Raw genomic sequence first — 27,500 nt, 5'->3', positions numbered from 1 at the left:
TGAGTAGTCACCAATACCAATACCACCAGTACATAAAATCCGCCCCCCCCCCCCCAAAAAAAAAGACAGATAATTTTAAGAACGACCTTTTAATCCCAAAACAGTATTAAAAAAAATGCATGATATCATTGGCAATTTTACACTCCTCTAATTTCTAGTTCCTGATTTGTAAAACTAAAGCTAATATTTAGCTTGACACAAACAAGACTTTGTAAGGTCAAACTGGAGGAGGCGGAACCCCCACACAATGTCATCATATCACAATTTTTCATGTATGCATCATGTTTTCATACAAGTTCATGTTAGCAACATGTACATTAATCTAAGTAGTAGGCTTAGCAGCATTGACAAGTTTTACATGACATTTTTTGTTCGAGACTGATCGAAAGTCCACCAAGTGCAGTGTCCCAACTATCTGGCTTCAATCTGCAGCGTGAAATCACAATTCTGAGAGCACCAGCACCACACCATATAATCTGATATCTGAACACAGTGCACATGCACATGTAGACAGACAATATAACAATACACACAGGCACGTAAAAAATAACTATTATTGCAGTTCACCAAGCTGCAGTAGCTGTGAAACTCTTTGTGTCTGCACTGCAAGGCTGTGTATTATACTGCCCCCCCAATGGCCATGTTGCACACACCAGAGGGATTCATAATGAATAATGAATGTTTATTTCTTTATATTCCATTTTATGTTATTTTATAAACTATATAATTAGGATTTTATAAAGCAAACCATTATAGAGTGGTGAGGGAGTAAATTAATGGCATTTCCATAATCAATTGATTATTATTATTATTATTATTATTATTATTTTCCCATTGATAGGGGCATGATTTTAAATATGAGTGTTTTGAGTTACGACAGGAAACAAATAAAACTCGAAGCTCAAGGCACATGTACATGTTTTTATTCATCGGAAGAAAGTACATAATACATTTAAAAATGGAACAGAACATCAAGCAAGAAAAACGGTGTTGTGTGATAGCATTAATAAAATGGCACAGTATCATGTGAGGACATGTAAGCAGCATGAAGCAGACGTGTAAGAGAATCATGAAGCCTAGATGTTTTACACTACCTTGTTTTTGTTAGTCACTTCCTCTTTGGATTGTTAATTAACTAGCTCCTTTTTGAGAATGTCTGTGGAAGAACACTCACCTGCATGACTCACAATTGTACTTTTATCTCACTTTCATTGCAAGTGGATAAATTAACAACAGAACGGTGGCCATTATGTTTAATAAGTGTCTGCGCGTTTGCTGTTATGCTTCAAAGCACACCTGCTAAAACTTAGACCAAGTTCAGCAACACAACCTGGTAACACTATTCGTTTAAAGAGATAGTTCGGATTTTTTGACATGAATCTCTATTTCATCCTCACCTCCAGTGTGTGCAATCATCACTGACTTACCCCTGACAGCGTTCTGTGACACGAGTTCTGGTCCGGTGTTGGATGACAGGAAAATAGTCCAGCAAGTTGGCTGGGGTCACCGAAATAAAGCGTTTTTCTTCTAAAAACAATTTGTGTTCAAAAGAGTGATACATTTGTATCACAATATTTCTTTTCTGAAAAAAAAGGCAGACGCCATTACCGCCGGGCACTGCTTTTCTGTTCGTTCGTATCACTGCGCGGCGCCCCGCATGCAGCTGATAGACGCGCACTAATCTACAAGTTGTTTGTCTTTTCGAAGGCGGAAGGCGCGACTATCAGCTGTTTGCAGCGCGTCGATCAGCTGTCTACAGGGCGCCGCGCAGTGATACGAACAAACAGAAAAGTAGTACCTGGCGGTAATGACGTCTGACTTTTTTCAGAAAGAAGTATTGTAATGCAAATGTATCACTCTTTTGAACACAAATCGTTTTTAGAAGAAAAACTGTTTTATTTCCGTGACCCCAGCCAGCTTGTTGGACTATTTTCCTCTCGTCCAACACCGGACCAGAACTCGTGTCACAGAACGCTGTCAGGGGTAAGTCAGTGCTGATCGCACACACTGGAGGTGAGGATGAAATAGAGATTCATGTCAAAAAATCTGAACTAACCCTTTAAGTGTAGCATGCTTTAATATTAAACATTTAACAACAAACTACTTCGACAAATGTGACTATTTTTGCACCCTACATCCTGTTATGCTTTGCTGATGTGCAGCTTCCTCCCTGTTATTTTTTTTTTAAACAACATTTTGACGGCTGTTAAGGTGTCATGTGGTGGTCTCCAAACAATTTGCCACCCATCCCCCTTCTCGCTTCGCCAGCCGGTCAGACAGACAGCGGACCACCAGCTGCTGCTTCAGCTAGTCCACTTTCAGTCCATTAGGATCCCTCCTTCTCTTCTGGTAAGAAACACCAAACAAACCTCCCAGTATGACGACAATTATTCCCATCAAAACCACACCCCAAACCAGCCACAATTCCTCATTCCAGACTACAAGCAGGAGCATCTTAGTTGTGTCAGGACAGGTCGCAGTCAACGCATGACTATCAGAACATTTCTGTGATTTTCATTAGGATGAATGTTAACACAGTTGAGCGATTATGTAAATAAAAATTGAAACCAAATTAGATGGAAATACAACTAAGTTGAGATAAAATACAAGTTTTGTACAAGGGCTAATTAATGGCAAAAGAAAAAAGAAAAACAAACAGCCAACTTGTTTTTGCGGGCGTGTTTGTAACAATGAACAAAGGAGATTGTGTTATCAATGCAATACCTACTACTAACTCACTTTCACAGGCCTAACGTGTCCATAGTGTTTTCATAACAGCTGCATCTTGCATTACGTCAACATTGTAAAAAAACTATTTGAGATCTATATTTTCCAATTCTCATTAGAAACGAACAGATAAAGCAACATTCCAATTCCAGGCTGTGCAGCCATTTTGTAACTGAACAAGATGCCAAGCAGTAAGGGTTAGTGGGTCACAGGGAGGAGATCCCAACCTCCAGATCCAGACCCCCTCTCAGGGATGAGCTCATACATTCCAACCTAACCACATCCATATTACACATGCTGTGCTGGAATAAGGAACTTCGAACACGTCGAAAGGTGGGCACTTCCATCAATCATCAATTCCAGTCAATGATGATGCCCACCTCTGTTAAATACGTTACAGGAACAAATGACTGTGGTTACATAATCCCAAACTCTTTTCTTACGTCTTACAACCATGAGTGATGCAATGAATCAAACTGTGAGCTGACTAAGCAGTGTAATAGGCCAAAATGAATCTGTTCTAATCTACACAACTGACCGCTTCCTTCGGCATCGAAGCATTACAGCGATTCATTGAGATAAGAAAAAAACAAGTTACATGCTCATTAAAATGTGCCTCTATAAGTATTTTGTTTTTACTATTTTTGTGTAAATAAAACATTCTGATTTTCAATCTTGAGGCTGCAAAATGTCGCACAGCTCCTGCAAAGTGAGGAAAAGTCGGTGTTGTACAACACTTCTTAGACATTTTACACAGGCCATGCTACATGTTGTGTGCTAAGCATGCTTTAGCCCACATTAGAAGTGCCACGCCCCAACTAAATTAGATTAAAAGTTACTTTTTTAGTTACTTTCAGCAGCTGCACCATCTCAACATAAAAATAACAATGCGGTAGGAACGGAGTTTCAAATACTTTATTGAAAGTGCATTTTTAACATGAAAATAAAGTTGTTTATGAAAAACAAAATAGTCTCTCTTGACTTCTTGTAACATAAATACTTTTTATAAAACAAAAAATAAAAATCTATACATAAATAAAATATAGAAAGTAAGTAGGCTGTTTGTGTGACTTTTTAGAATATAAAATAAAGACAGCCTTTTTTTTTTTTTTAAAGACAATGTAATGGGAAAATTTAACATTTATCGTGCAAATGTCTTCTAAATATAACTATTAAATTCTTTTAAACATGTTCTCTGAACACTGAACCGATTGTTCACAGAGCAGCGAGGAGAGGTTTTACAAAACAAAACTCATTAAATGAGCACAAACAATAGCCCGACCCGGTTAAGAATTTTCAAGCGTGGCATGATCAATAAGATCACAGCGACAAATACAATTACTTGAAATGAATAACAAATTGGCCATGTTGCGCTCCACTTTGGAGATTTCCCTTTGTTTAACTTTTATGAGTTCTCAAGAAGAACAAGTCGTCATCCATGACTCAAAGATGACAACTAGGAGGAGGAAGACGGAGAATGAAGTGGTCTGAGATTGCGTAACACAGAATGACCCTGCGGACTCTGATACGCCACCTAAAAGTGTTTAAGGCGTAGCTCAGTAAGTGACTCACTGCCCCTCATGTCTCCAATCAACAGGACAAATCCTTCACATTTTCTGTGACTTAACTTTTATTAAAGATGTTGAATTGTTGCTAGACAACAAAAACAATTCAACACGAAAAAAGAGAAAGCTTCAGGCTACAATTCCTTTGCAGGAAGCCAGCCAGGCACCAGGCAGGCCCGACGAGTCCCGACATGTCAGGGAAGAAGGCGACGTCTGCAGTCCTGTCTGACCAGAAGATTTTGGTTAACCAGCAGAGTGCGAGCCAAGACCTCCATGTGGACCACTCGACTTGATACACACAATAAAACAGAACCGCACTGCGGTCTCCCGGGAAACTTTCAAAGCATGCTGTGTCGCATGCATTGTGAATAAAAGGAAGCAAAAAACAAAAACAAAAAAAAGACATGCGTAAAGGTGTATTGACAAAACTACAGGCTGGCCAGACTAAATGGAGGCACCCTGCTTCATTTAATCTTTTCTTCGATCAACCTAAACCTTCAAATCTGTAATCAAAGATACCACAAATAGAACCATAATTATTCAAAGTCCTGACAAATAACACAAAAATACACTTGAAAGGACACGTCAAACTTCCAATCATGTGCTACAGATGGCAATAATTTGCCTTTTGCTTTTTCTGACATTTGTGTGGACTTGGAATGCTATAGAATAATGCTTGGAGCAGAGAGTCAAAACTAATTTCGACCACTTCAGGCGTTCACACTGTAACTGGCAAATAAAGCAAAGATCATTTCAGGCTACGTACATGGACTCTGAATGTGAATGAAAGAACAGTAAAAACAAATGAGTTAAAAAAGTTGAGAAAAAAAAACAACAGTAAGTTATATCATAAAAATGTGGTTTCTTAAAAAAAAAAAAAAAAAAAAAAAAAAAAAAAAAAAAAAAACATTTTCCCACATTAAAAAAAAGTACTATTTTTTACTTTTACTTAAAAAATGTAAATTCCCCAAGCAAAATAAACACATATTCCTCCAGAAAAGACTATTTCTTCAAAACATTTTAAACGAAAATATATCCATCCATCCATTTTCTTAACCGCATACTCCTTACAAGGGTCGCGGGGCTGCTGGAGTTTGTCCCAGCTGGCTTCTGGCAGTAGGCAGGGTTACCATGAACTGGTTGCCAACCAATTGAAGATGAAAATATACATACAATTTTAATCTTGTAAAGTAAGTGCTTGTTAGAAAGAACATAATACATTTAAAATTATTATTATTATTATTATTATTATTATTATTATAACAAAAGAACAAATTAATAATTAAAAATAAAAAAACTAACCTTTTGTGTAGTTCACTTTTTTTTCTTGGGGGGAAAAAAATGGTCAGACTTTTTCCCCTAAAAACTTTACTTAAAAAATGTTTAGGATTGGTCAGACTTTTTCCCCTAAAAACTTTACTTAAAAAATGTTTAGGATTGCGGACTTCCAACAAACACCATGCTCAGATCAGCGAGCATCGAAGCATTAACTTTTTTTTTTTTATTATTATTTTTTTTAAAGGTATATATATTTTTGTTTCCGGTTACTGTTGCGACATATAGGCATATATTGCGAGAAACAGTGTAAGTGTATGACTTACTGAAGTCGGGAGTCCTGCCTCCCACGTGGCATATACCCCTCGGTCAATCGCTTGAACGAGTCATGCACTGGGCGTGACGCCTGCGACGCATTGGGCTGCAATTTGGGACTCACCACCACCCCCAGAGATCCGAAGTGGTATTACAAGACCGAGACAGACTAGCTTGCTAGCTAGCTACTATTCAACACCACTATTACAAATATTCATATTTCTTGAAAATGTATGAATAATACCACAAATTGCTGTATACATGTAAATTTAACACAATTTAACGGAAGATTCCCATAAACCACGTGCAAATATACATCGGTATAAAATAACGAAAAACTCAATAGAGACAGCGAGCCAAAGAATGAAACGACTTTTAAATAAGTAAGTAAGTGAAGTACAAGTCTTAGCAAATCGGTTTGCTCCGTGAACAAATAAGAGGTGTTTGCTCTGCACAGCGGCCTACTTTATATTCAAATTTACTCACATTATTTTGAGGACCGGGTTAAAACCAACAACATTTTTCACTTTAAAAAAGGGATCCGTAAGGTTATAAAAGTATATATTCTGTCAAATGTTCATCCACAGCCTGAAGTAGTCGCCCGAAGGCACACATACCGTTCTTTTGTTGTCGACCAAAGGCAACACGAACTTCGAAAGGTGAACAAAGTGTGTACTGTATATGTAATTTATTACTAATAAAACTTACCTTGCTCTGACTCTTGGTTCCCATAAACTCACGATGACATTTATTATTCCACCAGAATGTCTTATTTAATCCCAAAACAAGCGAAATGAAAGAATAGTAGCGGGGCGACGGCTAGCTTTTAAAAAAAAATGTGCCAGCCTTCACTTGATTTCCTTCTCTCACTCGGACAACTTTGCCACAGCTTTGGGGGGACTTTTTTGTCTTGTCCTCCCACTAATACAGACTATCGTAAGTTACAAAATAGAAAAGCGGAGAAGAGTCTTCATCGGCTGGTCCGACACCAACACTGCTGCTCCTTTTTTTTTCTCCCCGGGAAGTGGGAACAACTTCGCTTTTTTCATGAGATGCCCCGCCGATGAACTGAACATTACAAACCTCTTCTTCTTGAGCGACACACCCCGCCCACCCCGTTACGACGGCGGCACATAGCAGCAGCTGTAACAAACACACCTGAGAAAGCAAGTACCACCGCTTCATACGTCAGAGCTGTCGCCATATTGCTGCAGGCAAAGTCGCCCTGTCAAGCGCTGCAAGTCGGCCTAACATGCAACAACGTGTTTTCTAAACAGTATTTTCTGAAGTAAAATTTCAGGATTACTTTTTATAAAATTGTAACACATTATTGAAAAGTATCCGTCAGACTGGCCTCCTCAAGAGTCTAATCATCCAAGGATGGTGCTACACTGGGGCTAGGGGTGCTATAGCCCCCCTCAGAAATCTGAGTGGCTCAATTTAAGCCCCTGCTGCATTTTATTTTATAATTTAAAAATATGTTTTAATTATTTTCCCAATCCCCCTAAATTGGGCAGTCCCCAACCACCAGACCACCGACAGGTACCGTACCAGATAGACCATTTGATAGTTGACTGTACAGCTCTCATAGTCTCATTCCACACGTTAAAAGCACCGCTGATAGTTTTCTGTGCGAACCCACCACCTGTTGATTTTAGCAAGGCGTCCATGTTGTTACCAAAACACACAATTGGCGATTAATTTATCTCACGTGGTAACTGTCATTGCAGAGCAAGGTTGTTTTAGTTAATTAAAATAATGAAATAACTAAAACTACAATTCAAAAAAAAAATTCGTTAACGGAATAAAATAAAAACGAAAATGCTTTTCTAAAAACTAAAACGAACTGAAACTACATTTTACATTTACAAAACTAACTAAAACTAACTATAATTATAGTGCAAAATGTCCTTCGGTTTAGTCTTTGGTTATTAATTTAATACATGACCCTTTGGTGTTAATTTTGAATGTGATTTAAGTATATTGATTTCAATATTAACCGGAATAAGGATGTTTGAAAGTGTGTCACAAGGAAGTGACATCGTCTTTTACCATGATTATTAAATATTGCGTACAAGTAATACACATTTTTTTTTAAAACACAAACTAATAGTAAAACTAAACTAACTAACTAACTAAGCATTTTTGAAATAACTAAAACTACTAATCACTAACAGAGCTGCCCAGAAAACTAATTAAAACTAACCAAATTTAAAAAACAAAGCTTAAAACTAAATAAAAACTAACTGTAATGAAATTTCCAAAACCATAATAAACAAAGGGGTGGCACGGTGAATAAGTTGTTAGCATGTCTGCCTCGCAGTACTGAGGACGTAAGATCGTGTTCGGGCTTCGGCCTTCCTTGGTGGATTTTGCAAGTTCTCCCCGTGCCTGCGTGGGTCTTCTCCGGGTACTCCGGTCTCCTCCCACATTCCAAAGACATGCTTGGCAGGTTGGCAACCAGTTCAGGGTGTACCCCACCTACTGCCCGAAGCCGGCTGGGATAGGTTCCAGCACCCCCTCAACACTTGTGAGGAGTAAGCGGTACAGAAAATGGATGGATGGATAATAAAGAAAGCTCAAAATGAAAAAAAAAACAAAAAAAAACAAACATTTCCAGTACTATAATAACCCCGTTGCAAAGTGACAAAGCTGATGTCAGTTTAACCCCTACTTAGCACACCACACACTAAAAAAAAAGGTGTTACAGTTAATGACAATGTAGGCTCTTTGGATTATATAAATCAGTTATCTGATATCGCAAATTGTCTGCGACTGATTAAGAAAAGGGATGGACGGATGGATGGATGGATGATTTCTTATAAACTCATACTTCAACCACTCAACAAAATGAGACTCCATTAATCTACATTTAGCTATTGTTGCTGTTTGGGGGTTAGCTTGACGGACAATATTTAGCATTTTCCAGCTGCTCTCTAAAGCAAATGTGATTTGAGTGAAAATCACATTAAAACAATAACAATTTCTCCTACCTTTGGTATCAAGGCAAATCTATTCTCAACTGTTTGACAATTTGTGCAACCCAAAGCGTGTACATGGCTCCTCGAAACCTCAATCGGGCATTGAGGCGTTTCCATTAGGGCTGGGAATCTTTGACTGTTTCACGATTCGATTCAATTACGATTTTTGGGTCTACGATTCGATTCAGAATCGATTTTCAATTCTCGATTCAAGGATTTTCGATTCGAAATTATTTGATTGAAAAATGATTTGAAACATTGTCATGATCTACTCCAGTCTGCTTTGCAAGACAAAATGACAAATAGAGACATTAAAGTGTCTTTTTTTTGTTTAAACATTTATTAATTTTGTTTTGTAAGTGACTTTTTCCACAAAAACAGCATGTGGGCTACAACTGCCTTTTCCCCTTCTTCTTCATGTCTAATTTAAATAAAATCGATTTTTGGATATTAATATCGATTCAATTCATAAATGCGAATCTCGATTCTTTTATGAATCGTTTTTTTTTGGCACAACCCTCGTTTCCATAGACACATTTAGCCGAGTGTACATTTTATTTTGGGCAGTAGGCTATTTAATACTAAAATGTGTAACGTGTGTAAAACTTACTCATGGTTACTAGTTACTACTAGCACACAATGTTGTTGGTTTTGTTTTTGTGTTTTTGTTTTTTTCCAAAATGTTCCAATTTTAGCAGGTTAGGGAAGGACACCCAAACACAAAGAATAAAAAGAACAAGAATAACCGTGTTAACCACATTTGTGTTTAATTCCACTTGAAACATAAGCCAAGTAACCATGCATTGTACATTATTGTGACATCGAGATATTTAATTAATTTGCAATATTTAATTTGCAACATGCATACATCCATGACGTGACAATATCTTAAATTGATTTTTCCATTAAACTACGACATTGAAGACTGACGAGTAAACATATCATTTCTCAAACATTTGCATGTCTGCAATCCACTGTTGCGCTCAACTCTTTGACGGGCTCTCTGATGGGAGGAGCTAATATGTAAACAGAGGAGCAAGGATGGAGAAGGCCACAAAAGAACACAGGAGATTCAGCCATTTGCTCATTCCGAAGATCAAGATGGAGCAGGGAGATGTGGAGGACGAGGAAATACTCAGCTCCGAGTTGTGCATGAAGCCCACCTCCAGGCCAGATGGAATGACGCCTCGTGCTGCATGCACACGGAACACAAAAAAGCATTTGAGATTAGCGGGGTAGGGTTGCACCCCACACTCGCATGTCAACACCTCATGCATGTTTCCATGACTTCCACTTTTACATATGCAAGTGCAAAAACAGGATCAGAATTTTTTTCCCTTGATGTTTTCTTACTTTATTACTTAAAACTTTGAAAGAATAATAATAATAAGCACTTTAAGGTATGTTTTTCATTCAGCTATTTTTTGCCTGAATGTGAAATCCTCTTTAATCCTGTTTTTTACACCGACAGGAATCAACAGCTGTACTGTATATTGTTAAACGATACAATAATTTTGTTAGTTTAGTCAAGTTATGTTCATTAGTATGTTATGTACTCGGCATCTTGATGACGTGGATCTCCTTGATGTCGTTCTCGATGGAGATGCTGTAGTAAAACCAGAGGTCGTCGACGTCTCTTTCCTTGCAATGTATGATGGGATAGTTTTGGTCCGTGGGCTGTGGGAGCATCCCGACGTCCTTCACCATGGTTAGCATAAAATAGTCGCAGTCACGCTCGCACGTGTCTTTCTTCGCACCCGTCTGGAACGCTCGACACTGTACGCACTCCCTTAAAAATAATAATAATAATAATAATTCATGAAGAGGGTCATCATTTGGTGGGACTTAAGACAGTATATTGCAAGTAAAATTTGACAAGTATTTTTCTAGTTTACATGAATAATGTCAGAATATTATGAGAACTATTGTGAGTGTGGATGTGTGTTCGTCTCTGTGTGCCCTGCGATTGGCTGGCAACCAGTCCAGGGTGTCCCCTGCCTACTGCCCAGAGCCATCTGAGATAGGCTCCAGCACCCCCCGCGACCCTTGTGAGGAATAAGTGGTCAAGAAAATGGATGGAAGGATGGATGGATATTATGAGAACTTTATAATATTAAAGTTTTTTTGGAAGTTTTAAAAACAAACCAAAAAAAATGTATGAAAATATTCCTAATTTTACAAGACTAAACTTCTAGCAATGAAAGGAATTTTGTGTTTTGTAATATTATGGGTAAAACTGTAATTTTATGAGAAAACTAAATAATGAAAGAAAAGCTGCCATTGAATAAAATTAATTTGTAGCATTGATACAAATATTGTTTGACTTTATGAAATAACCAGAATATTGAGGAAAAACTGCAATTTTATAAAATAGAAATGATCAGTTTATTCAGAAATTGGCATTAATGAAAATAGTTTTATTATATAATATTAGAACATAAAGAGAATACTGTTTACAAGAAGTAAATAAGAGGCTTATGAGAACAACATAAAAAGATCATAAAACTTAACAAAAGAAAGGGGGAGAATTTGCCATAAAGCAATTTTAATGCATTTAATTTGAATTTTTGAAAAGTTGTAATAACTGCAATGTTCTCCTAATATATTTGGAGGTAATCATAATCTTGCCCCCCCCCCAAACAGAACAATTTTGTATGTTTTATGCAATTCCATGAAAATTATGTTAGAATTGTAGGAAACTAAAATCATACAATAAGAGCAAACACTTTTGCAATTTAAAAAAAAAAACAAAACTGCTGCGGATATACAGTATTAGTGAGCAATTATGTATTTATTTAAGGTATATTGCTGAGTACTGACTTGTTCAAAGTGCAGACTCCAGGGCAGGTGGGGCAGATCTCACAGGTGGGTCCCTGGTACTTGGGATTGGTGCATTTGCAGACGCCGCATTCACAGGTTCCTCGGCCGTTGCAGATCTGTCCGTTCTTGGCCAGGCAGGTGGACGTGTCCAGGGAGCAGTCACACGCACTGCCCGTGTAGTTGGCTTCGCACACGCACATGCGGCACACGCAATGGCCGTGGCCTGACAACACACACACACACACGCGCACACTCATTTAACAGCAAGTGGCAAAATTGCCGCCTTCTGATATTGATAAAAACTGCTGGATTTTGCTGCTTAACTCAGTATTAACCAAAATACCCTACTTAAACTCGGGTGGCTGTATAGAACATATTCTCAAGAATTTTTTTGGGTGGGTGGGGGGGGGGTGTTGACTTCCCCTTTAAGACATTTTCCAAAAAAACACTTTTAACTTAAAAAACCTTTAACTTGCCTACCTCCGCAGAGCTTGTTATTGGCGCGGTCGCAGTTGAAGTTGTCACACTCGCAGTACTGTCCGCTGTAGAGTTCAGCTGGGTTATCTCTCTTCTTGCACTGGCAGGTTCCGCACACGCAGTCGCCGTTATTGCTGCAGATGTCCGCGCCGTTGTCCTTGCGGCAGGTGGCGTCCAGATCCTCCGTCCGAACTTCGTCCGCGCTGCACTCGCACAGACGTCCGATACGACCTTCATTACAACTGAGGAGAAAAAATATATTTCCACAATTTTAGCACATACTTTGAATTACAATATGTTGCACTTTGTAAAATTGCATTTTACTTTTTTTGAAATTTTGTTCCTTTTTTTGGGGTAAAATTACTCCTTTTTTTTAAAACTAAATTGCTATTTGTGGTCCTAATATTAATATTGTCTGATTTTAATTTAACCATTTTTTTTCTTTTGTTTCTGTCAATGACATTTTTCAAATCAAGTTTCTTCTGAGTTTTTTCTTGTCCTGATACCAACAAGCTTTGAAACTATTTTATCCAGCAAGTTTTTAAAGGGATACTTTACTTATTTAGCCATTTTTGGCAAGTCAAACATTAATATTTTGCCTATAATAAATTTGATATTTTCATGTACAATTAGTACCTTTAAAAACACATTTTGCAACTTACTGTCGACTAAAAATGACATCACAAGGGCTCAGGTAACCAATCACAGCTCAGCTTGTGAATATCACATGACCAAACCTAGAAAACAGGTGAACTGTGATTGGTTATCTGAGTCTTTATGATGTCATTTTCAGTCGACAGCAAGTTGCAAAATGTGTTTTTAAAGGTACTAATTGTATGTGAAAAATAATGAAAATATCAAACTAATTATAGACAAAATATTAACTTTTTATTGCTATAATGGGCTAAATAAGTGAAGTATCCCTTTAATGAATGCATTAAGGTGGAGGTCAACCGTAAACATTTCTTGACAATAACATGTTACACGTGACCTCACTCGTCTAAAAATGACATTCTGATTAATATTACTTTGGAGGAATATGAGTTATGAAACATAATCCAGTCCTTTTTATCCATCTCAGGGGGCGGCCATTTTGCCACCCGCTGTCGACTAAAGATGACATCACTGTTGCTCAGGGCTCAGACAACAACCAATCACAGCTCATCTGTTTTCTGACGCTGATCTGTGACCGATTGTTACCTGAGATCTGAGCAACAGTGACGTCATATTCAGTCGACAGCAAGTGGCAAAATGGCCGCCTGCGGAGATGGATATAAACAGCTGGATTTTGCTGCTTAACTAATATTCCACTTACACAATATCAACCAGAATACCGTATTTAGACTAGTTGGACTGCAATGAACATATTATTGTAAAAAAAAATAATAATAAAAATTGGAGATTGACCTTTCACTTTAAAAAATGTTGCCACTCACTTGCAAGCATTACACTCAAAAGTGCCCTGGCCGCTGCACTTGTTACTGTTGGGCTCCCTCTGGGCCGAGCACTGACACTTGCAGATGAAGTTGAGGACCACCTCCACCTCCTCGGTGAAGCCCAGCGGTTTGATCTTGATGCTCTCCGGGTTGCCGTGCGACGGGCACTCCTGGGACTCGATGGAGATCTTGAATGTCACCTGAGGACCATAAGCATGACATCACAAATCATCATTTCTGCAATTGTTAGCAAGACTTTGTCCCTCTTTTCAGTGGTGTTCCTCAAGGGTCAATCTTAGGGCCCATCTTTTTGGCGCCAAACATGCTTCCTTTTAGAATGTCACTGGCAAATTTGAAGGTATCTCATAGTACTTGTAGATGCAGATGACGTCCAAGATTTATTTTTCTTTCCTTTTCTTCGCTTAAATGCAGCAAAATCTGAAGTAGGATTTGCTGTCTTTGGCACCTTTTCTTTTCGTTTCCATCTTTTTTGTCTTTCAATGGCAAAAGAATGAAAGAATGACGACTGAATTTGAGGTCAGCATTCATTGCCTGCACCATGACAACTCTTCTTTTATCCTTCCTTTCCACTCCAGGTTCACATTTTCTCCATAGTGTCGATGCCACACTGAAGATTTTTTTTTTTTGTATAATACTTCACAGATAATGCTTTGCATTTGCATTTTTAGGGTTGGAACACCCATGTAACTAGGGACGTGGAAAGGGCGTTCAAAACCAAATAAATAGAGAGGGTGAGGAGAGGAATCTTCAGAGAGTGCAGAAGTGAATTGTGTCAGTCAGTTCCTCTCCTCGCGAGCCCTGAACTGAGTGTCTTCTCTCCTTTTTGTGTCGTGTTTAATAGATGTCAAACAGGTTACCCGACAGCATCTAAAGCCTCAATGTTATTTTCATGCAACTTGGGATTTGTGCCATCTTATTTTTCTGCGTAAATTCATTGTAATACCTTTCAAATGGCTTTCACGTTTGAATTTTCAGGATAATACCCAAAGCACCTCATCTCCGACGGAGATGTCGAAGCACTTCCTGCCGTCCTCGCCGGTCCCCTCCACGCCATTCCTACAGATTGACTTGTAGGTGAGGGAGACTCCTTTCGGAAGCCTGCTGTTTTCCAAAATGACCGCAGATGACAAAGACTGTGCAAAGTGAATTACAAAAAAAGTGGAACACAAATCATACTGTGGCTGTAAAGTTCAGATTTGCACTCACGTTGTAGGCGTCCATGATGAGTTTGATGACATTGCTGGAGTTGGACGACAGTGTGGCCATGGCCGATCTGGGAATCTGATTTGTCAGCTCCTGTACAAACAAAAATTATGTGACATACCACAAATATAAATATACAGGTATGTTCTTGTCAGTTGCCACCTTGTAAATGGGTTGCAATTCCTCAGTGACGGCAAAGATGGTTGGGATGTTGTGGTCCCTTAGTTTCTGGACTAGCTGGGTGATGGAGGGATGGTCCTGATGATTAATAAACAATATTAGCACATAGGCTAGGATATTTCCACATGTTCATGTTTTAAAACATTTATACAGTATTTAAACAAACATCAATCAATCAATCCAATGTTGTTAATCCACATACTGTAATTTATACTGTATGTCGTAACAATAAGGCCATTGCTTGAAAAAAAGTAAGTGGTTAAAAAAAGCACAAAAACTATAACCAGAATGTCATTCAGAAGAGTTTAGACCTCCACTCATAGCAAACAGGCAAATGTATCTGGCTAGTTTTAATGTGAAAATGAGTTACGTTCATGTCCTGTAGATTGCGTAGTCCTGCAGGTTTTGGATGTTTCCCTTCTCCAACACAGCTGATCAGCTCATCAGCAAGGTCTGCATAGGCCTGATATTATTAAATTACAGGAACTTAGATTTTTTATTTTTTATTTTTTTTACTTTTAGAAAACCTAATTTTTGCCAAGATTATTGTAGTTAACAAAAACTAACAAATTAACTAAAACCAAAATTGTTTATAAATATAAAACCTGCTTTAAAAAAAATTAAAACTCAGCCAAACTACATCTTACGTTCATAAAAAAAAAAATAACAAACTTACTATGAATATAGCAAAAATGTCCTTCATTTTCATCTATGTCTATTAATATCATACATGAGTTTTCGAGGTTAATTTTAAATGTATTTATTTCGGTATTACTTTACGTCCATACAGAAGAAGGAAGGGTAAACAGTTTTTTGAGAATTGTAGAATACTTTACTCACGCAATATTTAGTGACCTTTTTTATCTTTCACTTGACAAAAAAAAACAAAACAAAAAAAACGTAAAAAAAACTAATACTAAAACTAATAAAAACTAAAACAGAGCATAAAAAGCTAATAAAAACAAACAAAGCTGCTCTAAATTAAAACTGACAAAATTTAATATAGGCTATATATTTTATATTGTGAAAAACCCAAAACTTTTATAACTGGTTAGTGGAACTAAAGTTTTAAACTTACTCAAATTTCTCAATTACATCTCCCATGAAGCACATGAGGCTTTTACAATTTCCCAGACAAATAAGTTTGAATGATAACATTGATCAGTCAGTCAGTCAGTCAGTCAGTCCTAGTAATTAAGTGTCAGTCCCTCATTAAGTCAGCAACAAGTGAGTTCTTACGTATGAGTGACTCATGGTGTACATGTTGTTCTCCAGGTGACAATTTCCATCATTGGGGAGCTTGACACCTCCCAGTTGTCCATCCCCAGCAAAATGGAATCCTGCGTCTGTGGCGATGACGAGAAGACGAGGGCCGTTCCTCCACCCAATTTGCTCTTCGCACACGGCCACTTGCATGACGGCGTCCGAGCTTCCCTCAGGAGAGTCCAAGTTTCCAGAGATCTGCTGCTGGCTGAGCAGTTGGTAGAACTGGTTGCCATCATTGGTCAGCTGCAGGATGTTCTTGTAGCTGGCACGGTTCTGGAAGCTGGCCGGAGTGGTGCTGATGTCCGCCATCTCCGTCTTCCCCACGAATGATCCCAACCCTGCAGTAGGAGACGCAATTTTTACTTCTTGGTCCATGAAGTTGCTGGAACTACAGTAGAGACATCATCCTCACCAATCCTGAAGTCCGAGGTGATGCCGTGCATTTGCGACATTATGTCTGCGCCCAGGTTCTTGGCATTGTCCAGATCGGACTTCTTGGAGAAGGATTGATCCATCAAGTAGTACACGTCTAAGGGGTAGTCCTCAATTCGCTTGAACTTCAGATCAAATGTCTGCGGCTCACCTGTGGGATTCATCACCACAAAGTTAGTCCACAGGAAATGCCTTTTCAAAATAATATTTTGCACGTGCCATGTCTAAGGGTGAGGGTGAGTTTCTGAGGCTGGATCTGCGTGATCTGCACATCCTCGTTGCGATTGGAGAAGGGCTTGTTCTCGGTGATGACGATACTGCCGCGAGGGTTCTCGATTTTGGCCCTGCTGCACCATCCGGCCTTCAGAAACTCCACGTCGTCACAGCGAGCAGATTTGGGCTCGCCTAGAGTGAGGAAGTCCTGATGATACAACACGAAGTTACTTTGGCCAGGGTGTGGGTGAGATTAGGAGAGATACTGTACATTCAATATTGGCCATGATTATTTGTTACTTAATCCAATAAAGGGGACTTTTTCAAATATATATATTAAAAAAAAATGGTTCTGGGGCTAGAACAGATTGTGTTTCCATTCATTTCAATGGGAATCATTATCTACCTGTAATGGTTGGTTTTAGGACCCAAGCACAATTTCTCCTTTACATAATTAACATCTAGGTCTTGACCCGATTCTTTCAATCAAGCAACTGACCTTATCCGTGCACCATCCACATGACTCGGCCACTTGGATGCACTCATCACACGACTGAGCGTTAGCCTTGATGCAAACACTTTCTCCTGAAAGAACATTTAAGCTGCGAGTATGGCCAACAAATTTTTATTTATTTTTCATGCAGTTTGGCCAAAAACTAACGTAACAATATGTTCTGGCAAGCGGTTATAGCGCCACCTGTTGTTCGTGGAGTACACTTCACTCCTTTGACTTGAGTCTTACCTCGGTGGGCTCGGCTAAAGCTCAGGAGTGCTAACGTGGATGCTAGCACGACTAGCCAAAGATCCATCTTGAAAAAACAAAACAAAACAACAACACAGTCAATTAGATTAAATTAAAATGTTTCACGTGGAGGCATATTGCACCTGCAGTACGTAGTGACAAGACAATGAAATATGGAACGAAAGTATTGATGCACTTGCAGCAAGTGGAGCGTGAAGAAAAAACAAAAATATTGGGACACCTACAGGAATCACACTGCAAAGAACGCAGGGCCTAAATATGAGAAATCTCCACTTGTTATAAAAGGAAATTACTTGAAACTAGTTAAGTTATCGCCTATGCCCATGCAGCAAGTTAATGGGGCATATGCCACGGAAGAGGCGGGACTGTTTTTGCAATTTGCACATCAGCTTTGGTTCCGGTCCAGTTTGCGACGTGTGAGCTGTGTCAAAATACTTGTGCTTCCGACTTTGTGCCGCTCGGTTGCGCATTCACAACCTGGACCGGAACCAAACTCAAGTGCAAAAATCACGGAAGTCGAAAGTCCTGCCTCTTCCGTGGCATATACCCCATTTTATTTCACAAGAAACCTGGAAATAAGATTGTAAAATCTAGATAATAGTAAGCCCAGACAGCAGTCAAAAGGCTTAAAAATAAGCAGAATTTCTTTTTTCTTCTTTTTTTTTCTCTTTTTTTTAATAGAACAATTTACTTCAACTCAAACCTCCCAATGAACATTCTGAGACAAAAAACAAACAAACAAAAAACTCCCAATAGACTGGGGTAAGCGAAATTTTGTTGGCAAAAATTCTTAAAACTAGTGTATAAATGTAGCCCCTTTAAAACAGCAGCAGGTCTTCAAATTTGAAAAATCTTAGAACCTAATTTATTGAAACACAACATTTAGTTCTTGTCAGGGTCCACTGGGAACATCTAGCAGACTCCTCTGTCATAAGGAGTTTTGATTCCTACCTCTGGAAGAACTTCACCCACATCCCAGAGGATGTGTGGGACATTGAGTCCGAGTGGACAATGTTATGAACCTCCATTGTTGAGGCAGATGATGGGAACTGCGAAACGACTTCTAATTCTTCAACAACAGTCCAGCTGCAATTGATTCAATGCCCTGAGGTAAAAACTGAACCTGGGGAATGATGTCAATGCTTTCACAGGCACGTGATGTTCATCCACAGCCAAAAGTTATCGCCCACACACATTCCGTCTTTTGTTGTTTCACAATGGCAACTCAGCAAACTTTATAGGTGAACAAAGTGTGTAAAAATCAATTAATTTGAGTAACACTTACCTTGTTCTGACACTTGAGTAGCAGCAGTCACAGTAATACTTATTTTCCACGTGAATGTCCTCTTTTATCCACAAAATGTGAAAAAACACAGCCAGCTAAGATGTCAGCAGGGTTGTTCGCATGCTTTCCTCCTAGCTCTGCCTCTACTCAAACATCTTTACAACAGCTGTGAGGAATCTTTTTTTGTTTTCGCAATAACATTTAGACATAAGAGTTAAATTACACCCTCCTTCTACCCTCCCAAAATTGCACATACATGGAGATGGAAGCAAAGACATTTGGTAATCCCCACTATACTATTATGTGAAAAGTGAATACGTGCTCAACTGCATACTGTGTTATTAGCATTTCTATAATCAGTTAAACGAATTGACACAAATGTGGACCTAACAATGATGACCAATCAAGCCAAACAAACTGAACATAACTGAAACTTCACTGGCTTGTAGGTGTCATGTGTTCCTATACTTTTGTCAAAACCTGTCAACAATCAGTTAATTAAAAAAAAAAACGAAAAAGAAAATGTGCCACTGTGACAATGAATGCAAACATTTATTGATCCAATTGTTTGGAATGTAAAGTCCAAAATGATCTGCAACAACACAGACAAGATGAATCTGGACGTCAACCAGAAAGTACAATCTACTGTAGTTTTTTTTTGCTTTTATTCAGTTAACACTTTTTAAGGCCGAGCTGCTACTTTTTCCTATTTTATATTTTTGTCTTTTCTTTCTTCGTTAAATGGAAAACAGCAACCGTACAGAAGCAGGTTTGAAAAACAAAAACAAGTAAAATGTTACAAAAAACATCATTGATTGGCAGGAAGTCGTCATTTAGCCCTCCAAACAGAAGTTTTTCCCATGGAAAATTGTACATCTTCATCTGAACGCATTTTTCTTTCTTTTCTATATAAAAACAACATATAACACCATCTTGTTTTATTACATCATAAATCAAGTTTTTTTTTGTTTTTGTTTTTAAATTTACATTTCAGTGCAAGATCATATTTTATTTAATCACATCCAGTGCTGCAGCATCCTTTCTCATTCACCAGATCAATAAAGTTTACTCATGAAAGAAAACAAGTTATTTGGATAAAATAATCAATAATAAAAAATATATATTGTGGCGAAATGGTTTTCAGCTACAGTGGCACCTCCAATAGTCTGACGAATGTGACATTTTAAGCATAGTCTTGCGTGATTTCAGCAACTCTTGCGAGACTTCAGTACATCGAGAATTGAGAAGCAACTCAAGCTTTTAACTCCGAGTCCTAATAGAAATAACGTGCAGCGGGAAGCCAGCTAATGTTGAGGTAAGTTTGAAGAAGAAGAAGAAGAAGAAGAAGAAAAAAGATCACTGATTTCAGATTGTCCCTGAAGTTAATACCAGTGTTAAGCTAGCTAGACACGTTTAAAGATATTTGGAATACTCACTTGATTGTTTTGTGAGGAAACCTGTGATTTCAGACCTTCTCTGAAGGCAACAAAAAAACAAAACAGATATTTACAATAAACGTTTGTGCACAAATCAATTTCAACGGAGCAGTAAATAGCATGTAGCGGGGAATGGCTAGCATGAAATTGGGCAGGGAAGAAAGGGGATGTATCTCCATTTGGAAAGTAGTTTGACTGTATTTTAGTTTTATATTTACAGTTAAAATGTTCACACTTTTGACAGTTTAAAGTTTACAAAACCCAATTAAGAAATACATATTTTTTGGATGGTGACAGTTTGACCCTTGAATAGACCACTTTGCAAGGGGATATTTGTTTAGAAACGGAACAAGATAAAAGTCAACCACTCAATGGTTTGTCGTCCACTTTAGCAATTCCACTGTAATTGCAACAAATGTGCCTTTGTCTTTGCTACATTGTAGAGCCCATACACGTGTTTTTCCAGGTTTAACTAGCATTGTGGGGACCGACTTGAAATTGTGGGGACATTTTGGTGGTCCACACAAGTTCAGACCTCTTTTTGAGGATCAAGACTTGGTTTTGAGTTTAGGTTTGAATTGGGTTATAGTTAGGGTTGCCAACTTTGTCATCCCGAAATAAGGGACAGGTGCACGGCACGGTGTCATGGTGGTGTGAGCATGATGTGTGAAATCAGTGTATATTCTGATTAGATTCGAAATGCACAAAGTTTGTACATTCCCTTTAATCCTTACTGCAGACCATTATTATGTAACATCATACAAAACCTCAAAGAAACCACAATTTGCCTCTTTACCTAAAAACAACAACAACACAGGTTGTGCTTAGCCGTCACTAATGTCACTAGTGACATTGCTGTTTTAGCAGATCTAGGACCTGTAGAGTGCGGTTTGCTATGTTAAGCGATGATTAAGAAACTTGCCAGCAAGCAAAATTCTCACAGTATTTCTTCATAAATAGTACGAGAATACATCTTGTATTGCTCCTGCTGATACGTTCGCAGCCGACATATTAAGATCGGCGTTTAGAGTGAAGGCGACATGAAGCTGTGACGAAACCAGGAAGTGCCCCCTCTCTCTCTCTCTCTCTCTAGTTGCCTCTCTTACCTTGCAAGATCTCCACATGTCGTCACACCCAGCGACTCATTTTATTGTCTACGAGCAACTTCCTTGTCAATTGTCAACCTACGGGAGCAGCCGTGGTCCAAAAATGGCAAAGATGCCGTTTGCTGCATTTCGTGTAAGAATTGAGAATTATTTTTACAGGACTTTTGAGGTCCCGGTACGGGACATAACAATTTAGCCCAAAACACGGAGCATCCCGGATAATACGTAACAGTTGGCAACCCTAGTTATGGTTGAGTTTAGGGTAAGGAATAGGGGTAGACAATCATTTTTGATGGTTGAGGTTAGGGAAAGGCATTATGTTAATGACAAGTCCCCACGATGATACAAAGACAAGTGTGCGTGTTTGAGGATACTGCAGCCATTTTGTAGTATAACCCATACAAAGAGTCAAGCAGTTGCCACAGCAACCAACCTGTTTTAAAAAGTTCAAGGAAACACTTGAGGTTTTGGCTCCTCCTTGTCGGGGGTCCAGTGTTACCCTGTACGAAAGCGAGCCCCAAACACACACGTCACATTTAACAACACACAAACATGGTGTGTGTTCGTGTATGACAACATACCAAGGGCGAACAGAAGAAAGAAAGAAAGAAAGAAAGAAAGAAAGAAAGAAAGAAAGAAAGAAAGGATACTGCTGCACTGTCCCGTGTAGAAAAACAATTCTCATAGAAATATATTAAAACTATGTACAATATCATGATAGAACAACGTGCGTGTGCATGCGCTCTCAAAAGCTCACTCACACATGCGCACGTAGCAACACAAAATGGGAATTTGACCACAAAAGAACACAAAGCCTGAAACTATTCACATTATGTCCCGGATTGTTGCCAAATGTGCCTTTCCATGCTGAGACATTGAGTTCCATCTTTGCCATCTGCCTTAAAACAAACAAACAAAAACATCACATTTCAACTGAAAGCTAATGCTGCATTCGAGGATGGTCGGAAGTCGGACTTTTCCAAGTTCAAACCAGGAAATGTGTACGGGAACGGCCCCTTGAACTCGGAAATTCCACTTGTAAAGTCGGGGGAAAAAAGGACTGCGACTTCACCGGCGGACTACAATGTGACGTCATTCTGAGTGGCAAAACACAATTTACTCGAGTATAAAACTAGATAGCTTTCTCCATTCATAAATATTCACCATAACTTCACGTAACGGAACGTACGTGACAGCATTGCCGCGATCTCTCTGCATGAATTTACACGGTCAACTACGTAACTGTATGGAATGCTTATGAAATAAGATTAAAACTGTAGCAAAATTGCAAAAAGGTAAGTTTTCTAGAGGTCAAAAATGAGTTTTGAGGACCAAAATAAAAAAACAATTTATCACTATCCGCCATTTTGGTTGTTTACGTTCGGCTCGAACGCTTTCAGGTTTTCATTTCACTGGGAAAAACCAACTCGGATATTTCCGACTTCCGACTATCCTCGAATGCTGCATTAGACATTGTGCTCATATTTCGACTGAATGCTGACACGCGTTTTAAATGAATGCTGAGACATTGTCCTCGCATTGTGATGCAATGCTGAGATACTGTCCTTCTTAGGTTTCAACCAAATATTGAGATATTTTCTTCACATTTCGGCCAAATGCTGAGACGGTGTCTTGACGTTCTGACCGAATACTGAGACACTGTCTTCTCCTTCAACTGAATGCTGAAATGTTATCTTCACGTTTCAACTGAATACTAGACTGTCTTAAGGGTTTAACTTAATACTGATGTGTTGTCTTAACTGAACTTAACTGAATGCTTAGACATCGTCTTCAACTGTAGACTGATCCATTTAGTCTTTAAGCTTCTGCTGAGAGTGAGACAATGTCACCACGTTTCGACCGAATGAGGAGGCGGAGTCTACATGTTCAGTTTACGACGGAATGCTGAGACGCTGTCGAAACATTTTTGAGTGAATGCTGAGACGTTGTCTTTACGTTTGGACTGTGAGATGAGACATCAAGTTTCAACTGAAAGCTGAGCTTCTCGTGAGTGTGTGTGTTGATGAACCCTGGATGAGACACTCGTGGTGTTTGGGAAAAAAAATAGAACAAAACAAGGCAAATAAAAACTTTACAAAAGTGGTGGGAAAAGGCACTGTTAGAACACACGCACACACTTGTGACTTGGTCTCATCACCAGCATGAGGAAATCAATACCATAAAAAAAAAACAACAACACCACAACAAATAGATCATCTTCTTTTTTTTGCTGTACATCTAGTTTGTACACAGTGCCTCCTGCAGGTCAGTCTGTTGCGCTGCCGCTCCTGAGAAAGAAAAGCCAACCCTGAAGTCCAAACGGCGTCAGAGCAGCCGCCGGGCCCCGCCCCTCACGCCTCTGAATAGTTAGTGTGTGCGTTGATCTTGTCCTTCTTCAGCTTGACGCCGTCCACCAGCTCGAAGTTGTAGTTCTCCAGGGCCGAGAGGTTCCTGTCGGCCATGGCGGCGTGCGAGCAGGCGCAGTAGAGCACCACGCCGCACACGGCGCCCACGAACACGCCCAGGGCCGACATGGCGATGATGGTGATGAGGATGGGGTCCAGCGTCTTCAGCATGTTGTCCGCAGCGCCCACGCCGCCCACTTCGTCAGCCTCCTCTGGGAGTGAGTCCATCGCTAAAATGTAAAAAAAAAAAAAAAAAAAAATGCCGTCACAAGAAAAACAGTAGCTGGAAATGAAAAAGTTGGTGCAGGAAAAGCTGCAATTTCAGACAGGCCCTGAAAGCAACAACTGACTTAGACATTGACTTTTGGAGCTCTCATTCATTTGTTACGTGAACAAAATTGTGATTTCTTATTTTTCACGAAGGCAACACTAAGACTAAATTGTTGTACAGATAAATTTAACTGACGATATACAGTATTGGCATTTTCAATTTACCCAGTTTTGTGATCAATACCACAATTTCAAACAGTCCCTGAAAGTAACACCAACATATAATTGACTTTTGGAGCTCTCATTTATTCGTTACATGGACAAAGTTGTGATTTCCAATTTTTCACACAGACAACACTAAGATAAAATTGCTGCACAGATAAATTTAACTAAGCATATATTGACATTTTCAATTTAACCCAGTTTTGTGATCAATACTACAATTTCAAACAGTCCCTGAAAGTAACCCCAACATATAATTGACTTTTGGAGCGCTCATTTATTCATTTCGTGAACAAAGTTGTGATTTCCAATTTTTCACGTAGGCAACACTAAGATTAAATTGTTGCACAGATAAATTTAACTAAGCATATATTGACATTTTCAATTTAACCCAGTTTTGTGATCAAGAATACAATTTCAGACAGTCCCTGAAGGCAACACTTGAGTTCAAAACATTTCAAGACATTGAGAAAAATCGCTTCATTTTTTTGGGCGGTATTGAAGGCAACACCAATATGACCACCAGGGCAGACTGTTAAATAAATGATTTCACTAAATAAATAGATAAATAAACGACTAAATAAATAAATAAATGACTAACTAAATAAATAAATGACTAAAAGGGAAAATAAAAACAGATTTATTTCCACTTATATTTATTTTTTTATATATATTTTTTTATATATAATTTTCAAATTATATTTTTTATATTCATTTTTATTTTCACTTTTAGTCATTTATTTATTTATTTATTTATTTATTTAGTCATTTATTTATTTTGAATTTTGGCAGTTTTGGTCCTCCACAGACTGCTACATGTGACCAGTAAATCGTGACGAAGCAGCATGTGGCTCACCAATGTTAATAACCAAAACAGCAGCACCTAGTCAGGAGGCATGTGAAAAAAGCGCTCATCTTAATTAAAAGTATTAAGTAAAGCTGATGACTACACTTTATGTTAAGTCAAGAAAGTGACTACTTTCTGTTGTAAATATGTAATCAAATAACTAAGAGGGATCAACCTACGTAGGATGATGATCTGCGTGGGCGGAGATGGAGGAACTTCTGGATCTAAAGACAGAAAAGCAGCAGTTAGGAAGAGGACAAAACAATTTGTGTGTCTATGTTGTGGTCCAAACCTTTGCAGTGGTCGGCGCTGAGCCCATCTAAAATGCGGATGTCGTCCACAGCTATGTGTCCTGTGCTAAGACTGTCCGCCACGCCCTCCACAACCACCTGCAAACGCAACATTTCATTACAAAAATGCCCATCACGATAAACACAAGTGGGATTTCGGCGCGCCCCTGAAGGCAGCACTGGATTTACAAACATTTAATATTGACTTGGAACAATGAGTCGGTTGGTTTGTGAGGAAATCTAGTCATTTCAAATTGTCAGTGAAGGTAACACCAAGATGAGATCCAGTATGTTAGTTGTCAGTTGTAAGAGGAAAAGTAAGATTTTTTGACAAGGGTGTCCAAACTTATGTTCATATACAGTCCAGTGTTGTTTCAGAAAAAGTGCTCCCTGGACAGCTTTACAAGGGAAATAGTTTAGGATTTGACAATATTTTTGGGGTGGTCGAGATCCTAACCTACCCCAATATATCAGCGCATTACACTGAACATCAGCCGAATCCCATCTCTACATTCGCAACAAAAACAATCTGTCGTAAGATGACCTTTTTCAAAGCAGTTAGGTTCATGTGAAACTTTCACAATTTGGACCTTTGATACAGAGTAGATTTCTGCTTGTAAAAATTAATTATGTTTATTCATCAAAGTCTACTCTAGATGAAGAGAAATGGTGTTACTTGATTAATTGTAAACAGTTCATTTGCATATTTAGAAAGGCTATACATAGGGGTGGGCGCTACAGTAAAAATGTCATGTCATATGATTCTTTAAAAATAAAATCACAATCTCGATTTTATCATGATTCTTTTTTTTTTTTTACATATATTTTTAGACTAATCTGCACATTTCTGAACATTTTTGTAAAATTTAAAACATATTTAACATTTATTTAAAACCCTAAAAGAAAAAAAAACAGACATCTTAACCTTTCTGAACAGGTTTCAATTGAAATAGTGCAATTTTTATCAATGGTAATGAATAGCATCACACGGCACTTTTCGGGTACACATCAGCAGAAGTGGTCGATATTCTCCCAGACTACAGGAGGCAGTAAAGAGTGCCAACGGTGTATGAACAGCACTTGACACCACAATAGAAGTTGAAAATGTTTTTTCCTCCACAAACTATTGACAAAAACAGTTTGGGATGAGTTAGCAAAGTAAATAAAACAGAATTGGGAAGAAGAAAACACTGTTTACGACAGCAAATTCTCGTCGGTGTGCGTGTGGGTAATGTGGACGCGTCGCGGAGGGACGGTGGTGCTGAAAATGCGTCATTTTGCATTGTGGAGTCGTGCGAACCTCACGGATGCGTCAAGCATAAACCAAGCTTGAGCCTGCATGAAGTTGAACTGTATAGAATGTGCCCTACAGACGATCTTTCAGCTTTATGAGATCATCAACACATTAAAGTCCTTAACGATCTAATATCGTAATATCGCCCACCCCTAGCTCTACAGTATATCAAAGAAATTTATCAGTCAGTTTTAGTATATGTTGCGGGCCACTTAAAAAATGAATGGCGGGCCACAAATGCCACCCGGACCATACTTTGGACACCAGGGCTGGACTGGCACAAAAAAAAAAAAAAAAATCGGCCCTGGCATTTTGACTTAGGCTCATCAGCTACAGCTATATACGGACTGGTCCATCTAAATTGTGGGCCAGTCTCTTGAGGTAAAAAGTAGGAAAAAAATAATTAAAAAGCACTGCATATGCCGCAAAAGAGGCATGTACCCTGTATGCCAGATGGCCAGTCCAGCCCTGTTGGCCACTGAATACACAGATGGATAGTTGAACAAAACATTTATATTTTAGAACGATCATCTGACTTTGGCAGCTTTTTGGTGAGAAAAGACTAACCTTTTAGGTTGTTGTTGAAGGCAACAGATACTAAATATAACTAGATAGAAATATCCAGTGATAATCAGAATAATCACTCAATTGTTGTTGTTACGTGAGGAAAG

At 38.7% G+C, this 27,500-nt stretch overlaps 3 protein-coding genes across 13 annotated transcripts in view; all 3 read right to left on the bottom strand.

Moving 5' to 3' along the window:
- LOC144021048 (integrin beta-1-like) overlaps window positions 1-6,963 on the bottom strand; it is a 26,319-nt gene extending 19,356 nt beyond the window's left edge. Inside the window, exon 1 of one of the 2 annotated variants that reach the window (XM_077525038.1) lies at window positions 6,591-6,963. In XM_077525038.1, coding sequence (XP_077381164.1) covers window positions 6,591-6,614 — 24 coding nt within the window. In that variant the 5' untranslated portion in view covers window positions 6,615-6,963. Of the gene's footprint in view, window positions 1-5,893; window positions 6,178-6,590 lie in introns of those variants that run through there. The other variant, XM_077525047.1, reaches the window with a different exon arrangement.
- Window positions 6,964-9,608: 2,645 nt separating this feature from the next.
- On the bottom strand, window positions 9,609-21,570 carry LOC144021009 (integrin beta-1-like). 6 transcript variants are annotated; one of them, XM_077525013.1, is made up of 15 exons: window positions 21,502-21,570; window positions 20,396-20,435; window positions 17,654-17,720; window positions 17,411-17,496; window positions 16,918-17,119; window positions 16,679-16,849; window positions 16,240-16,604; window positions 14,983-15,078; window positions 14,824-14,913; window positions 14,610-14,750; window positions 13,597-13,796; window positions 12,164-12,402; window positions 11,684-11,906; window positions 10,420-10,652; window positions 9,609-10,055 (listed from the first exon to the last, which is right to left on the bottom strand). In XM_077525013.1, exons 3-15 carry the CDS (start codon window positions 17,718-17,720, stop codon window positions 9,880-9,882), a joined length of 2,289 nt encoding a protein of 762 aa, XP_077381139.1. In that variant the 5' UTR covers window positions 20,396-20,435; window positions 21,502-21,570; the 3' UTR covers window positions 9,609-9,879. The 6 variants fall into 6 exon arrangements, with proteins under 6 accessions (XP_077381139.1, XP_077381104.1, XP_077381113.1 ...); XM_077524978.1 differs by lacking the exon at window positions 20,396-20,435 and having other exon boundaries at window positions 21,502-21,560; XM_077524987.1 differs by lacking the exons at window positions 20,396-20,435; window positions 21,502-21,570 and adding an exon at window positions 18,960-19,353.
- LOC144020987 (neuropilin-1a-like) overlaps window positions 19,488-27,500 on the bottom strand; it is a 56,667-nt gene continuing 48,654 nt past the window's right edge. For 4 of the 5 annotated variants that reach the window (XM_077524937.1, XM_077524951.1, XM_077524959.1 and 1 more), the window contains 3 exons: window positions 25,538-25,634; window positions 25,425-25,469; window positions 19,488-24,136 (listed from right to left, as the gene is read on the bottom strand). In XM_077524937.1, coding sequence (XP_077381063.1) covers window positions 23,853-24,136; window positions 25,425-25,469; window positions 25,538-25,634 — 426 coding nt within the window. In that variant the 3' untranslated portion in view covers window positions 19,488-23,852. The remainder of the gene's footprint in view (window positions 24,137-25,424; window positions 25,470-25,537; window positions 25,635-27,500) is intronic. The other variant, XR_013284023.1, reaches the window with a different exon arrangement.

This window comes from Festucalex cinctus, chromosome 1 (assembly GCF_051991245.1).
Source record: "Festucalex cinctus isolate MCC-2025b chromosome 1, RoL_Fcin_1.0, whole genome shotgun sequence".
In the NCBI taxonomy this organism is placed as follows: Eukaryota; Metazoa; Chordata; class Actinopteri; order Syngnathiformes; family Syngnathidae; genus Festucalex; species Festucalex cinctus.
This window is presented reverse-complemented; position numbering and strand designations above follow the sequence as displayed.

Bases quoted from the DNA above. Each gene is read 5' to 3' on its own strand.
- LOC144021009 (XM_077524978.1), bottom strand. The intron at 16,850-16,917 runs GCACGTGCAAAA...TGAATCCCACAG, and splicing joins CACCCTCACCCTTAGACATG to GTGAGCCGCAGACATTTGAT. The intron at 13,797-14,609 runs GTGCTTTGGGTA...TATGGTCCTCAG, and splicing joins ACATCTCCGTCGGAGATGAG to GTGACATTCAAGATCTCCAT.